General features: G+C 44.7%; 1 protein-coding gene across 3 annotated transcripts in view; it reads left to right on the top strand.

The window, feature by feature from the left end:
- RAB44 (RAB44, member RAS oncogene family) overlaps window positions 1–12,017 on the top strand; it is a 450,865-nt gene extending 438,848 nt beyond the window's left edge. For 2 of the 3 annotated variants that reach the window (XM_086923095.1, XM_086923096.1), the window contains exon 16: window positions 9,803–12,017. In XM_086923095.1, the coding sequence (XP_086779221.1) occupies window positions 9,803–9,890 (88 nt within the window). In that variant the 3' untranslated portion in view covers window positions 9,891–12,017. The remainder of the gene's footprint in view (window positions 1–9,802) is intronic. The other variant, XR_015295992.1, reaches the window with a different exon arrangement.
- Window positions 12,018–12,958: the final 941 nt, after the last annotated feature.

The raw sequence follows: 12,958 nt of genomic DNA, 5'->3' as shown, positions 1-12,958 counted from the left end.
CAAATCACCTACAGGTCTCTAGGCGCTCAAGACCGATGACAGGCAACAATGATTCAAAGCGTAAGAGAGGCAAAGAGAGGCCTACAATGCAACTATTTAAATGGGCCAAACGCCTCCCTAAATAGAAGCGTTTTTAGCAGCTTCCTAAAACGTAGGAGATTTACTTCTCTCCCGATCGGTTCTGGTAGTTTGTCCCATATCTGTGGAACCAAAACCGAAAAGGATCTCCCTCCCTTGGTTGCTAGCTTATATCTAGGGCAGACCAACAACTGGGTATCAGAAGACCTAAGTATTCGTTTGGGGTTATAGACCTCCAAACGTTCTTTAATATAGGCGGGGGCTTGCCCATAGATTGCCTCGTGGGCCGTGCATAAGCTCTTGAACTCCACCCTCTGCTCAATAGGGAGCCAATGTAGCTTAAGCAATAAAGGAGAGGCATGGGTACTTCTAGGTAGCCTGGAAATTAGTCGCGCAGCATCATTCAGGACAACCTGCAATCTATTGGTCAAAGTTTTAGGCAGACCTAAATAGAGAGCGTTCCCATAATCCAACCTCGAAATGATTGTAGCAGAGAAAACCATACGGAGCATGGACAAAGAAAGAAGGGGAGCTAACTTACGCAGCTGTCTGATCAAGCCAGTACACGTCCCTACGAAAGAAGAAATCTGACTGGCCATTGACAATTCATGGTCAATCTTGATGCCAAGACTTTTTACTTTGTCACACGGTATCGGGGTGGGACCTAATTCCTGGGGCCAATACAGGTCACTCCAGGGTGAAGCAACGGTCGAAACCACCAAAACCTCAGTTTTTTCCGGGTTTATTTTCAGCAGGTTTGCAGTCATCCAACCAACCGTATATCTAAGGATGTTCTGGGCATTGGTCTGCGCCGAAGCCGTGTTATTAATACTCAGTAGCAACTGGGTGTCATCGGCGTAATTGAACACACGACAGCCCATGTTCACTAGAGAGTCAATAAACGTTTGCAAATAGAGGTTAAACAATAGTGGGGATAATGCAGAGCCCTGAGGCACTCCAGGGTACCTACATCGGAGATGCAATCCCCCAGTTGAATTCTCTGCATCCTGCCCGTCAACAAGGATTGAAGCCATTGATGGACCACGCCCCTTATCCCGAGAATGGCCAGTCTGTCCAGGAGCAGGGAATGGCTGACAGTATCGAACGCCGCCAATAGATCTAAAAGTATCAGGGCGCTCGGTTTCTTACTGTCAGCCATACAGTTCATCTGCATTTTAAAACTACTAACAGACAAATGATTGCTCTCCAGCAGGATCATTAATCACCAGGGTTATCTGGGCATTTTGCATTGTCTTATTGTTGTCCTGCATCAGCCATGATAATAATAAAAACTGTTCAAATGAAGCACACGGGAAGTATGTGTCCTGCTGGGCCTGTGCAGATTTAAAAAAGAAAAACAAATAGTAACACATTGTCTTACCTACTCCATAAAGCAAAATTTGTGTCACAGCCTGATCTGATATGCAGCTGCAGGGGTCAGGAAAGGTGAATAGGAATAAACAAATAAACAAATAAGCACAGTAAATAACTGTTAATTCCCAAAGGACATGGACCAGAAGGCTGTGGGCTCTGATTCGACTATTCTCACCTAACCATAGCCAAAGAGAAGAGCTGTCTTAGTTTCCCTTGTATGGCCATGCTGCACAGTCTCACTGTACTGAGAATGGAAACAAACAACACTAGTTCATCCTGCTTAGTTGAGCCTTCCCTAGAGAGTGCTGATAGAACTTGATTTCTTATTTTTTCCCCACAATTAGTCATTTCGATGCTTGAAGTCCTTCTTACCCTTTCAAAGTTCCTTTTTAGGTCGAGCATTAGCCATGACCAAATGAAGTTACTAACATTAAATAAGTGCTATTCTTGCGTTAGTCAGTTTTCTTCCATCCACTACACACACAGCATGGGGTAATGGCCCAGCACCTCCCACAGCAATAATGTACAAAAGCCATTGAAAAAGACACACACATTAACAGAGTAAAAAATGCTAGAAACCAACATTAGGCCTGTAGACTTTCTAGTTAATGTTCACTGTGGTTCGTTTATAAAAAAAATGTGGAATGCTCAAACGTATTACTCAGCTGTGCAAGTGCTATGGTACTGCTTTACTGAAGTAGAACTAACACAGAAGACCCAAGTTTAACTAACAGGTAAGAAAGACCTTTGGCGATGGGCACCAGATGAGATTTTGTCCCACTGGATTCTAAGATCATTTATTTTGAATCCATCATGAACCGTCTCTCCAGACTTCAGAAGTCCACTATAGCAATGTAAAGGTGTGAGAGGACAGAAGGTCTGGCTCTTCTCTCTGTACTCAGAATCACAGGACTGGTTTCATATGTACAATAGGTATGAATATCCTGAACATCAAAGGTTGTGTATCAGCCCGTTTCCCTTTAAGGGATTGGTGCTGCTTTAAAACAAGTTGGCATGTAAGACATTGGGGGAGCAGTCAGTGACCACTTGGGTTCTGGACTGCTGTCTGCTTCCCCTGAGGGTGCCCACCATGGTTCTCAAATGGGAATCTTTGAGAATCAGCTTCTACCTTAAATCTGGTGTCAGGTGTCCTTAAATGAAATTGTCATCACAAACCATTTGTACATTACAGTTCTAATTGCAAAAAGGTGGAGACCCAATTCCGAATGAGCAGTAAAAGCCCTTTTCGAGTCAGAAAGACTTTTAGGTTGTAAAATATCTTCTTACACAGCAAAAAACGATTATAATGTTGCCTATCACAGTCTTTAAGACCACAAAATACCTTTAACAGACCCTTAATTTCCCAACACCTATTATACAGGACAGTGGTGTCTGGTGACATTTGAAAGTGGTGGGGCTTTAAAGTTCGGGGTGAGTGACAAGTGGCGAGCGAGGCTAGCGAGTGTGCCCGACCGCCACAAGGAGGGTTCGGGGGGTCCTCTTCGCCATTTTTATAATCAGACCATATATTATGCAAGATAAGCAAATCGCCACACCCGGGAGTTCAAAGGCGACAATGAAAAGGCACAACATTTCAGATCTTGCCAGTGAACACCACACAACAGCCCTTTCAGTACCGTATCACCTTTGAAGAATGCTCCTTTAGATTGCTTTAAATATCAATGTGTACTGCAGTTTAAAAGCCCGTAGCCTCCACCCCCCCATGAAATCTGAACAAAAGAATTTAACATGTTAGGTACTAAACTTCTTATAAGAAAAGGGAGCGACCCCACTGGCCAAGAGACAGGGTACCACAACAAAGTGTAAAAGAAGATTCTCTTGGACAAGCACAAATCATCAATCAGAAATCCTACCAACAACCATGTAGTTCAGACACACCTACGCATACATAGCCAAGATTATGGGAAAATTTAGAATATTTAGAAGTCTAACCCCAATGGAGCAGCTGTGTACAACAAAAGGATAAGTAACCAAAATATATAAATTAAAAACACAAATAAGATTTATTACATAATATGCCAAAAAGAACATACAAATAGTAAAAACAGTACAATATATGTATTACAAATAAAAACTACCCAGAGAGACACGACAAATGTGAAGAGATAAAACATCAAAATTGGTTCTTTCGCAGAGGAATCAAATCATAAACCCCATCAGTCTTTTAAAACATAATCTTTGGTACACATGAGGTCGTTCCTGGAAGTAACCACAAAGAGAATTGGCATTGACAAAGCCCGGGTTGGGCTTTGGGTACTCGCTGCTTGTTTTCTGTGCTTGGCACCTGGGTTGGACTCCATGTGCTTCCCGGCATTGGGGCAGTTCGAAGTCTGGTTTCCGGCATCCTCGGGGTGCTGGGCGCCAGAGCTGAATTTCTCCACATCTTTCGGCCTTCGGCGGCCATGTGGGTTGAGTTTTGTGTCTTTGGCTCGCCTCGCGTCCTGGTTATTCTCAGCTATTTGGTATGCCACTTGATTCAGGGGCGTTTTTTTTTTTAATGGAGGGGGGGAGGGTTCACTTCTGGTCTGTTCCTGCCTCTTTTGGTTGTGTGCGATCGTCCTGTCTTTTGGTGTTCATTATGGGGAAACATCATAAGAAGAGAAAGCATGTGTCTCCTGTTTCTTCTTCCTCTTCTCCGGCTGACAGTGGAGATTCTGCTATTACGGTGAGGCCGGCCAGGTTGGATTACGGCAGGTTGAAGCGCCTGATTTTGGAGACTTTGTCAGATCTGAAGTCCTCCAAGAAGTCTGTTGGGGGTTGTTCTGCTGGGGGTGATGGTCTCAATTCGGACATTTCTTCCCCGGATTCTTCTGATGCCTCTTCCTTGGGAGAAGTGGATCTAAAAGGCAAATATGTTTCCAAGGAAATGTTGCCTGACCTTCTTTCTCATGTACGTGAGAACATGGGGTTTCCTGATGATGTTCTGGCCAATACTTCCATGGATGCTGTTCTGCCACGGTTTCGGAAGCCTGTTACTACTTCTCTTCCTTTCCATCCTTTGAAAGAATGGAAGGATCCGGATCACATCATGTTGCCACGCTTTATGTCCAAACTGTATCCTTTGCAGGACATGGAGGAGTCATTTCCTGAGTCGGTGCACGTTGATTCCATTGTCGCCAGTTTGGTGGGTCGTCCCTCTATGGTGAATGATAATATTCTGCGTGATGGTGGAGATAAGAAAATTGACTCTGCGTTGAGGGAATCTTATGCTGGCTCTCACCTTGCTATCTGTTCTGGTGTCTATGGGGCTTATGTCGCTCAATCACTATTGACTGACTGACTTTGTTTTCCACTATGCAGGAGGGGGGCAGTTTTACGGACTTGCTGAAATCCATGGAACATCAGGCCGAATTCCTCTTGGACATTGCCTTTGATTCTGAGCGTGCCTCTGCCTTGTCCTGTGGCTCCTCTATAGTATTGCTGCTCGTCGCAACTTGTTGCTAAAGGGTTGGAATACAGAAGTCTATGGCTTTGCACTTGCCCTTTACTGACCCTCGTCTTTTTGGGGACGCCCTTGAGGATAAACTTCACAAGGTGTTCAAAAAGTGGAAGCATTCCTTTTCCTTCCGTCGACAGCCTTCTCGTAAGGATTTTTCTTTCTCTCAAGACCTTTTGTCAGCCTTCTAGATTTCAGCAGTCCTCCTTTAAGGGCCCAAAATGTGCTGGTAGGGGTTTCCCCCGGAAGTTCTAGAAGAAGCCCCCGGAGATGCTGGACAGGGACTGCAGCATTCCTGACTATGCCGCCCCCAAGGTTGGTCATGCTAGTGTTGCACCAGAGGTTGGTGGGAGGTTGCGGTTGTTCCTTCCTGCTTGGCGTCTGATGACCTCCAATCAGTGGGTGCTGGTTATCCTGGTCCGGTGGTATCGGATTAATTTTCTGTCCCTTCCTGCTCCCTCGGGCGTGGTTTGGGCTCCGACACCCTTGAACCAGCCTCGAGTTCAGTCTTTGGTGGACGGTGTTCGCACTTTGCTCTTGAAGAAGGCGATTGTGCCCGTTCCCCGGATAAAGTGCGTTCTGGGGACCTATTCGGATGTCTTTCTTGTTTCGAAGGTCACAGGAGGTTTTCGGATTGTCATCACTCTCCGAAGTCTGTACTTGTTTGTCCGGAAGATCCCATTCAAGATGGAGGCCTTGCAACGGGTGATCCCTTAGATTCAGGCTGGCTGAGTGTTTGCTATGTCTCCAGGACGCTTATCTTCATGTGCCTGTGGCTCTGGCGGTTCAGAAGTTCCTGCACTTCTGCCTGGAGCGTCTTCATTGGCAGGTCTGTGTTCTTCTGTTTGGTCTCCAATACGCTCCCCGTGTGTTCACCAAGGTAGTGGCTCCCTTGGTAGCCCATCTTCACCTCCTGGGTGTGTCAGTGTTTCCTTACTTGGACAATTGGCTGTTCCAGGCTCCTTTACCCGCGGTCCTGTCTCAGCACCTGTCCTTGACCATTCATATGCTAGAGCAGCATGAGTTTCTCATGAACTTTCCGAAATGCCAGCTGCTTACTGCAACTCGGAGGTCTTTCATAGGGGCCATCTTCGATTCGCTCCTGGGCAAGTTGTTACTTCCGGATTCCCGGCTTCTGCAATTTCAGTTCCTGTTACGGAGGTTGTTGTCCTAGGCTGTGGCTTCCCTCCATCAGTGGCTCAAGGTTCAGGGTCATATTTGGAAGATAGTTGATAGGGGGGGGAGGGGGGCAGAGCGGTCCTGATTCTCCTGGATCTCTCGGCGGCATTTGATACTGTGAAACATACAGTGCTGGTGCAGTGGCTGAAAGATGTGGGAATAGAGGACACAGCTCTGACCCTCCTCTCCTCCTTCCTAGAAAACAGGAAACAAAACATTCACTGGGAGAACCTACAGTCTGGAACTTTTCAGCATCCCATGCGGTGTCCCGCAGGGATCTGCTTTGTCACCAACCCTCTTCAACATCTATTTATTTTATTTATTTTTTATCTTAGTAGTTTTGTATAGCGCTAGCTAGACCAAAGGGTATCAGATCGCTTCACAACATATAAATCATATACAATAGTGAACAGACATGAGATCCAGGAGAGTGGGCGAACATGTGGGTTAGGGCAGACGTGGGACTAGCAAGTGGCTACAGGGTAGTCGCGCCGGGGGTAAGATCTGATCTTCAGCCAAACCAGATCGGGAATGAAAAAAAAAATTTAAAATGTAAACATAGAAGGGTTTCTTGAACTGCTTCAGAGGTTAGGGTCTGATATTCAACCATACAAAATCGGCCATCGTTTGTACATAGAGGATATCTTGAGCTGCGACCGTGTTGTCGGACTCGAATTTTAGTAACGCTGGAGTGACAATTGGGGGACTGTCCAGGGTCTGTCAGTTCCCTCGAGTACAGTCGTGGAAGAGGTCTTTGAGTAGACTCTTGAATTTTGAAAACGAGGGTATTGTTCTAATGTGGGGTGGAATAGAGTTCCAGATTTTAGGTGCGTTACCAGCAAAAGATTTGGCTGTGGTTCTGTGCTTGCGAGTTTTTGGTGGGATGAGCAGTAGAGAGCTGAAGCTCCTGAGGTTTCTGGACTGGCCTGCCCTATTGAGTTTGGCGGCCAGGTATTCTGGTTTGCCTGTATGCAGGGTTTTGTGCGTGATGCAGGCTGTTCTAAAACTGGCTCTACGTGTCTTCGCTGGCCAACTTAGTCAGGAAGCATGGCTTCTCTCCGATCATGTATGCCGATGATTCGCAGCTTACAATCTCGGTTTCTAAACCATCAGAGCTAGTGGCTAACAGTTTTTATGCGTGTCTGAAAGACATCATAATCTAGATGAGCCAAAACTTCTTGAAAATAAACACTGAAAAAACCGAGGTCCTAGAAATTGGTAAGGGACCTTCGCTATGGAATAACAACTGGTGGCCAACGGAGCAGGAGTTTGTCCTCGCCCGGTTACCAAGGTCAGGAATTTGGGGGTGATCCTTGAGGATCAGCTTAATCTCTCAGCCCAAGTAAACCAGCTAACTTCCTCCTGCTTTTTCCTCTTAAAAACATTGAGGAAAATGTTTCCTTTCATTGCGTATGAACTCCAAAAGACTGTTGTAGTGGCACTTTTTCTATCTAAATTAGACTACTGCAACACGCTCTTTGTGGGGATTGATGAGGCGCTGGAGAGGAAGCTGCAATGACTGCAAAATGCCGCTGCCAGACTGCCCATGAATATCCCTAGGGGTCGTTCCACCTCAGAGGCCATTAGAGCCTTACATTGGCTTCATGTCCAGAAAAGAGCGATTTTAAATCTCTGTATCTAGTACACAAGGCCCTCTATGGTGGAATCTCTGGGGAGATATGGAAATTATTCTCTATGTACTCAACGGCCAGAACGCTTAGATCCTCTATGAAGGGCCTTGTCTGTATCCCAAAAATCTGCAAGGCCAGATGGGTGGGCCGCATGCTGTCTTTCTGTGCGGCCAAACTCTGGAATCAGATGCCGTCTACCCTGTGACTTCAACCTAATCGGTTGAGGTTTAGGAAGGAGTTAAAAAATTGGTTGTTTTCCAAAATCTAACAACCAAAGTCAGGATGCTTTTTAGTATTTATGTATCACAGTCAGCGCCACGATGCCTCAGCATTCATTCGCTTAATAAGCAATAATTCAATTCAAATATGGCTGCAACTGACTTCACTGTGCCCTGGGCCAGGGTTCATCTTCGGCCTCTGCTGTGACATCTTCAATGTTGGGTGCCTTTTCCAGTTCGGGACTATGCTGTCTCTGTGCCAGTGTCTCTAAAGGTTGTGTCCGCTCTCCAGTGGTGGCTGGATTCCTCCATTCTCTCCAAGGGGACGTGGATTCACCTGCCGCCTCCATTGGTGTTGACAACGGATGCCAGTGCGTCCGTTTGGGGGGCGACTCTGGGTCATTGGGCTGTTCAGGCTCGTTGGCTCCGGTCGGAGTCCCACCGGTCGTCCAATTGGAGGGAGATGTCTGTGGTGGACCGTGTTCTTCATTTCTTCCAGGGTCGTCTGCTGGGGTGCAATGTCCTGGTACAATCCGACAACTCAGGTACTGTGGTTTACATCAAACTCCAGGGCAGTACTCGCAGTCCTTCGTTAAATCTGGTGGCCTGTGCAATTGCGGGTTGGGCGAAGTGTCATCTTCTGGCCATCCCTGCTCAGCATATCAGGTGCATGGACAATGTGGTGGCGGATGCCTGGAGTTGCATGTTTCCGTCATCTCTGACACTGTGTCTCTCCCCCAGGATTTTCCGGATGCTCTGTCGGAGGTTCGGGACTCCCAAACTGAACTTGTCTGCCTCAAGGACCAATGCGCAGCTTCCCCTCTTTTGATCCCGGGCTCCAGAGTTGGGTGCTTGGGGGGTGGAGGCGTTGTCTCCTGCAGTGCTGTGCTCAGCAGCAAGCAACCATTAGGACTAGCTGCTGCTGGTACTGCAGTAATGTTGAATCAGATTCAGATTACCTCGGCTTCAACAAACACGCAGTCCGACTATCCGATTCGAGTCACACATGGGAAGCTGTTTCAGGTCAAGTCTGCGCAGAATCAATTCCTTAGATTTCCACCTGCCACACCCTTTCCCAACTTGTCACAGGGTGGGTCCCACCTATGTCCCACTCACACCTTGCAATGAATTGGGAAAGGGTGCGGAGACAAGCTCTCCACTCTCTGATTGACGTGGAGACTTAGCGAAACCGGGCTCGTTTTTAAAACTCCTGGGGCTAACTTTACCTCCACGCCATCAGGAGGTGGAGACTGGGCCTTGAAGCTAGGTCTTTGCCAAGCTGATGACCTCACAGGCTTCAGGGCTGTGAGGTTGTCAGCCCGGCAAACACTTAGGCTTCTTTGGGCCCGCCAGGGGAGCAAGCAAGCAGAGTCACGTGGCAGTGTCCAAAATGGTCACTGGACAATGGCGGCAGTATCGGTGAGTAGGGCAGACAGTGCCTCGTGTTCTAGAAGTAAGTGGACTACAATACAAAATAAGTTAGGGGGTATTTTTTTTATTAAAACAAAATGTGGGCGTTTCTATTTTATTGTTGAATGTAATGGGGCGGAGCCCACACGTCCTCAGAGAGAAACCGCCCCTAATATAGAAATACCAGAAGTGTTGCTTGAATATAAAAATACGTTATTATCATGATCGTTATTCATATGGATATAGCTGGAATGGTTTGACCTGAAAATTGAATAAACCCATTGCAAATTCCATGCAAAGAGCATCCTTCAATGTGTTGCACACACACATGCACGCACACACACATCTAACTACATAGACTGTAAGTATGAATTTGGTGGTTGTTACATGGTGGAATAAACCTTCCACTCCTAATAAGTCGGTTTAATACTCTTTTTTTCTGTGTTTTTATCCAGGGCACTAAAGGAGCACGAGGACAGGCTGAAGAATAACGTGGTGGCAATCCCCTCCCAGACTGTTAAGAAACAGAATTGCTGCACATAAATGTTTATACGATATTTCCCAAGTGTGTAAAATTGTACATGTACATACAGTGGAATACTGTTCCTTCCATTGGCACTGACTTATCTATTCCTCGCTGCCACACAGATAAACAAACACATTTATATACAGGAAATCGTGATCCTCCAATCTCTTGAGAATGTCCCTCCTTTTTATTGCGATGACCACAGACTGTGTTTGTAAACTTATCTGAAAGAAACTGTTGCTGGTTGTAGTATGGTACTACTGGATTTAACTATGAAGAACTGTTGATGGAAATATGGTTCATTAATAATGTTTTGCTTCTATCTCTCCACTCTCTCTACCACCCATAACGTTAAAAAAAGAGTGAAAGTACTGAAGGCAGTGAGTATTCATAACAGAGGCAGGGAAACTACTCCAATTGTGTGGAGATGCAGACAACGGTCGGTGTTCGTGTTGTTTAGGTAGATGGGAATGGGTTTCATCTGAACTTAATTTGAGCAGGTGTTTGTCAGGGCAGAGCTCTAGAACTCATTTTAGAGCACCAAAGCTTCAGTTGTATGCCTGCATCCACGGATGCACTAATCCTGCAGTAGGCATGTAGGTGAACATTTTGCCTGAAACGATTACCCCTGCTGAGCAGCTACCAAGAATAGCACTGTAACCAGGGCAAAGCAGCAGTTACATAAGTTGAACACAAAAACCTTTCCTAGGCCTCACCACGCCTCATAGAGGGAGAGCCATTGGCTTGCCTACTATTGACCAATTTGAAGGTGCCGTCCGGTGAAAGATATCACTCTAGATCTTAACACCCCAGCTGACATCTTCAAACAAATGAACATTCTAGAATGCCTATTTTTGGTAATTGTTAGAGATGGGGGAATGGGCAAAGAGAACTGTTTTCTCTCTACACTTTAAGCCCTTTAAACCAGGCACTGGACTTCCATTGCTCCTCGAACTGAACTGTTCACTAATATGGCAATAGCAGGATCATCTCGCATTGGCCTGGCCCGATTTAGAACCCCAGTCAAAATAAATACAACTTAACCAGTTATGTTATTTTTCTTGTACTTCTAGTTTGATCTCAATTAAAGGTGCTGCACTGAATGGTTAGGGTAAAAGCTTTGCCAACGTTAGCTTGTATTGTGGCGTTTAATTCAGCCTATGAGGGATATACCATGTTATCTCTGCTTAAAGTTTGACACGGGCAGATAATGACCCTACTATTGTATGGGAGTGAATTGATGGCTAGAGATTCAAAACCTTAGTACGTAAGGCTTGAATACGAAATTCTCAGAATATCTCTTGATTTACCCAAATTAGCAATGCTGCAAGCAATTAGAAGGAACAGTTTTGTAAATCCATGGGATTTTCTCTCACGTAGACAAAATATAATTTTTTAGATGGGATCAAAAGACTGAAATTCATTAAACTGATCTTCAGGTTGCCTAGATGCCATAATGCACCTAATCACCGTAAAAAAGGAGAGATGATCTTCTTAATCTGGTGGTTTTGATTTTTGTAATAATGGCCACGTCAGGGAAAACCATCTCGGGAGTGCAAGCATTGCATTGAAGGCAGGAATTGGATAGCTTTTACCTTATGGATAAAAAGTTGATACAAACGACAAGAGAATTTCTCATATGTCCCTTAATGTAAAATTGCCTGGCGAAATTCCCCTATTTAGCAACATATAATGAGCTGTTAAGATGGCGAAGGATGGTGTTCTTGTTGGAAGGACTTCAAGGCGTTAGTAGGTATTCATTGAAAAGCTTACCTGTGCCATATGTACTTAAATCTTTCTCCTATACATGTACTGCTTGATTGTCCACTACTATCAAAATCCCAATGTTTGTACCTTTCTTAAATATACAGTGTGATTTTGTTTTCAAGCTATTTCTCTAACCGGTCAAATATATTATGTTGATGATTTTAAAAATGTCTGCTCCATTTAAAGAAAAATGTTTTTTATATGAATTGCTTTAAGGAGTTTTTGTGTTGTCTTCCTAAATTTGTTTATGTAGTTCATTCAAAGGGAGGATTACTCATTAACTCTCTTCTAATTGTTGTATTTACTGATAATGAGCCACACCCTCATTCTTCAATCTTAAGTATTAACATTGTTTGTAATGAACACATTAGGAATTTTATTGTACATCTTTTTCTATATTTTTAAAATATCTAAACAAGGAGTTTTTGAAAGTATAGTGAAATGCTGGAGCCCAGATATCAGAATGCAAGCCGACAAGGACAAATCAAGGATCAATCTTTTTCTGCATAAATGTGGAACTCAAATACTTTGAAACAAATGTCAAAACGAAAAATATGTATCAATATTTCTGTAGTGTGAAGCTACACATGTAGTAAACGGTCTGGGCAGGGCTTTAAGTGGGATGATTAAAATGGGGGGTCTCTCAAAGAAGCGTGGCCAATTTAAGGGCATGGCTTAAAAAACACGTAAATTAGAAATCTGTGCTTAGCATAATGTGTCGCCCGACTTGTATTTTGCTGTTTCTCTCATTGCATCCAGATATATGATACAACAAGGAACATCATATCTACAACAAGTCAGAACTATTGGCTTTGTCAATGGTTGTTAATGCATAAGAATATTATTTATTTTATGATAAGTTAAATAAGCAGCAACTATGGCTTGTATATAATATTGAAAAAGCTTCCACTTACAGCCCTGGTGGTGACACCACTACAATGTTGCTGCTCCTGAGTTTCAAAAAGAGAAGGGAAATCCAGAGAGAAAATGACTCTCTTTAAAGGATTTCCCTTCCCCTACAACACTCACCTGCCATGACTTAATTCCCTAACTTCTCCACTAGTGAGAAGTGAGCAGTGTGAGCAGTGCACACTAAATGTGTAAATGTAAATGTGTTGTATTTGTATTGCGCGAACAGTAACCCGTAAGCATCCCGGCGCTTGTACTCCTACCACAAGGGAACCCCTCCTGGCATTTCCTTGTGAGGTGTCCACTCCTGGGCATCCCATGGTGAGAACAGGCATCCCTTGTGTATCGGGGGCCGTTGTGGAGACTAAGCAAGCTATTGCCCAGAGTTGCAGCGTGGGGCCCATGCTTA

This window comes from Lissotriton vulgaris, chromosome 5 (genome assembly GCF_964263255.1).
Source record: "Lissotriton vulgaris chromosome 5, aLisVul1.2, whole genome shotgun sequence".
Lineage (NCBI taxonomy): Eukaryota > Metazoa > Chordata > Amphibia > Caudata > Salamandridae > Lissotriton > Lissotriton vulgaris.
The sequence above is the reverse complement of the archived record's forward strand: the minus strand, read 5'-3'. Positions and strand labels throughout refer to the sequence as shown.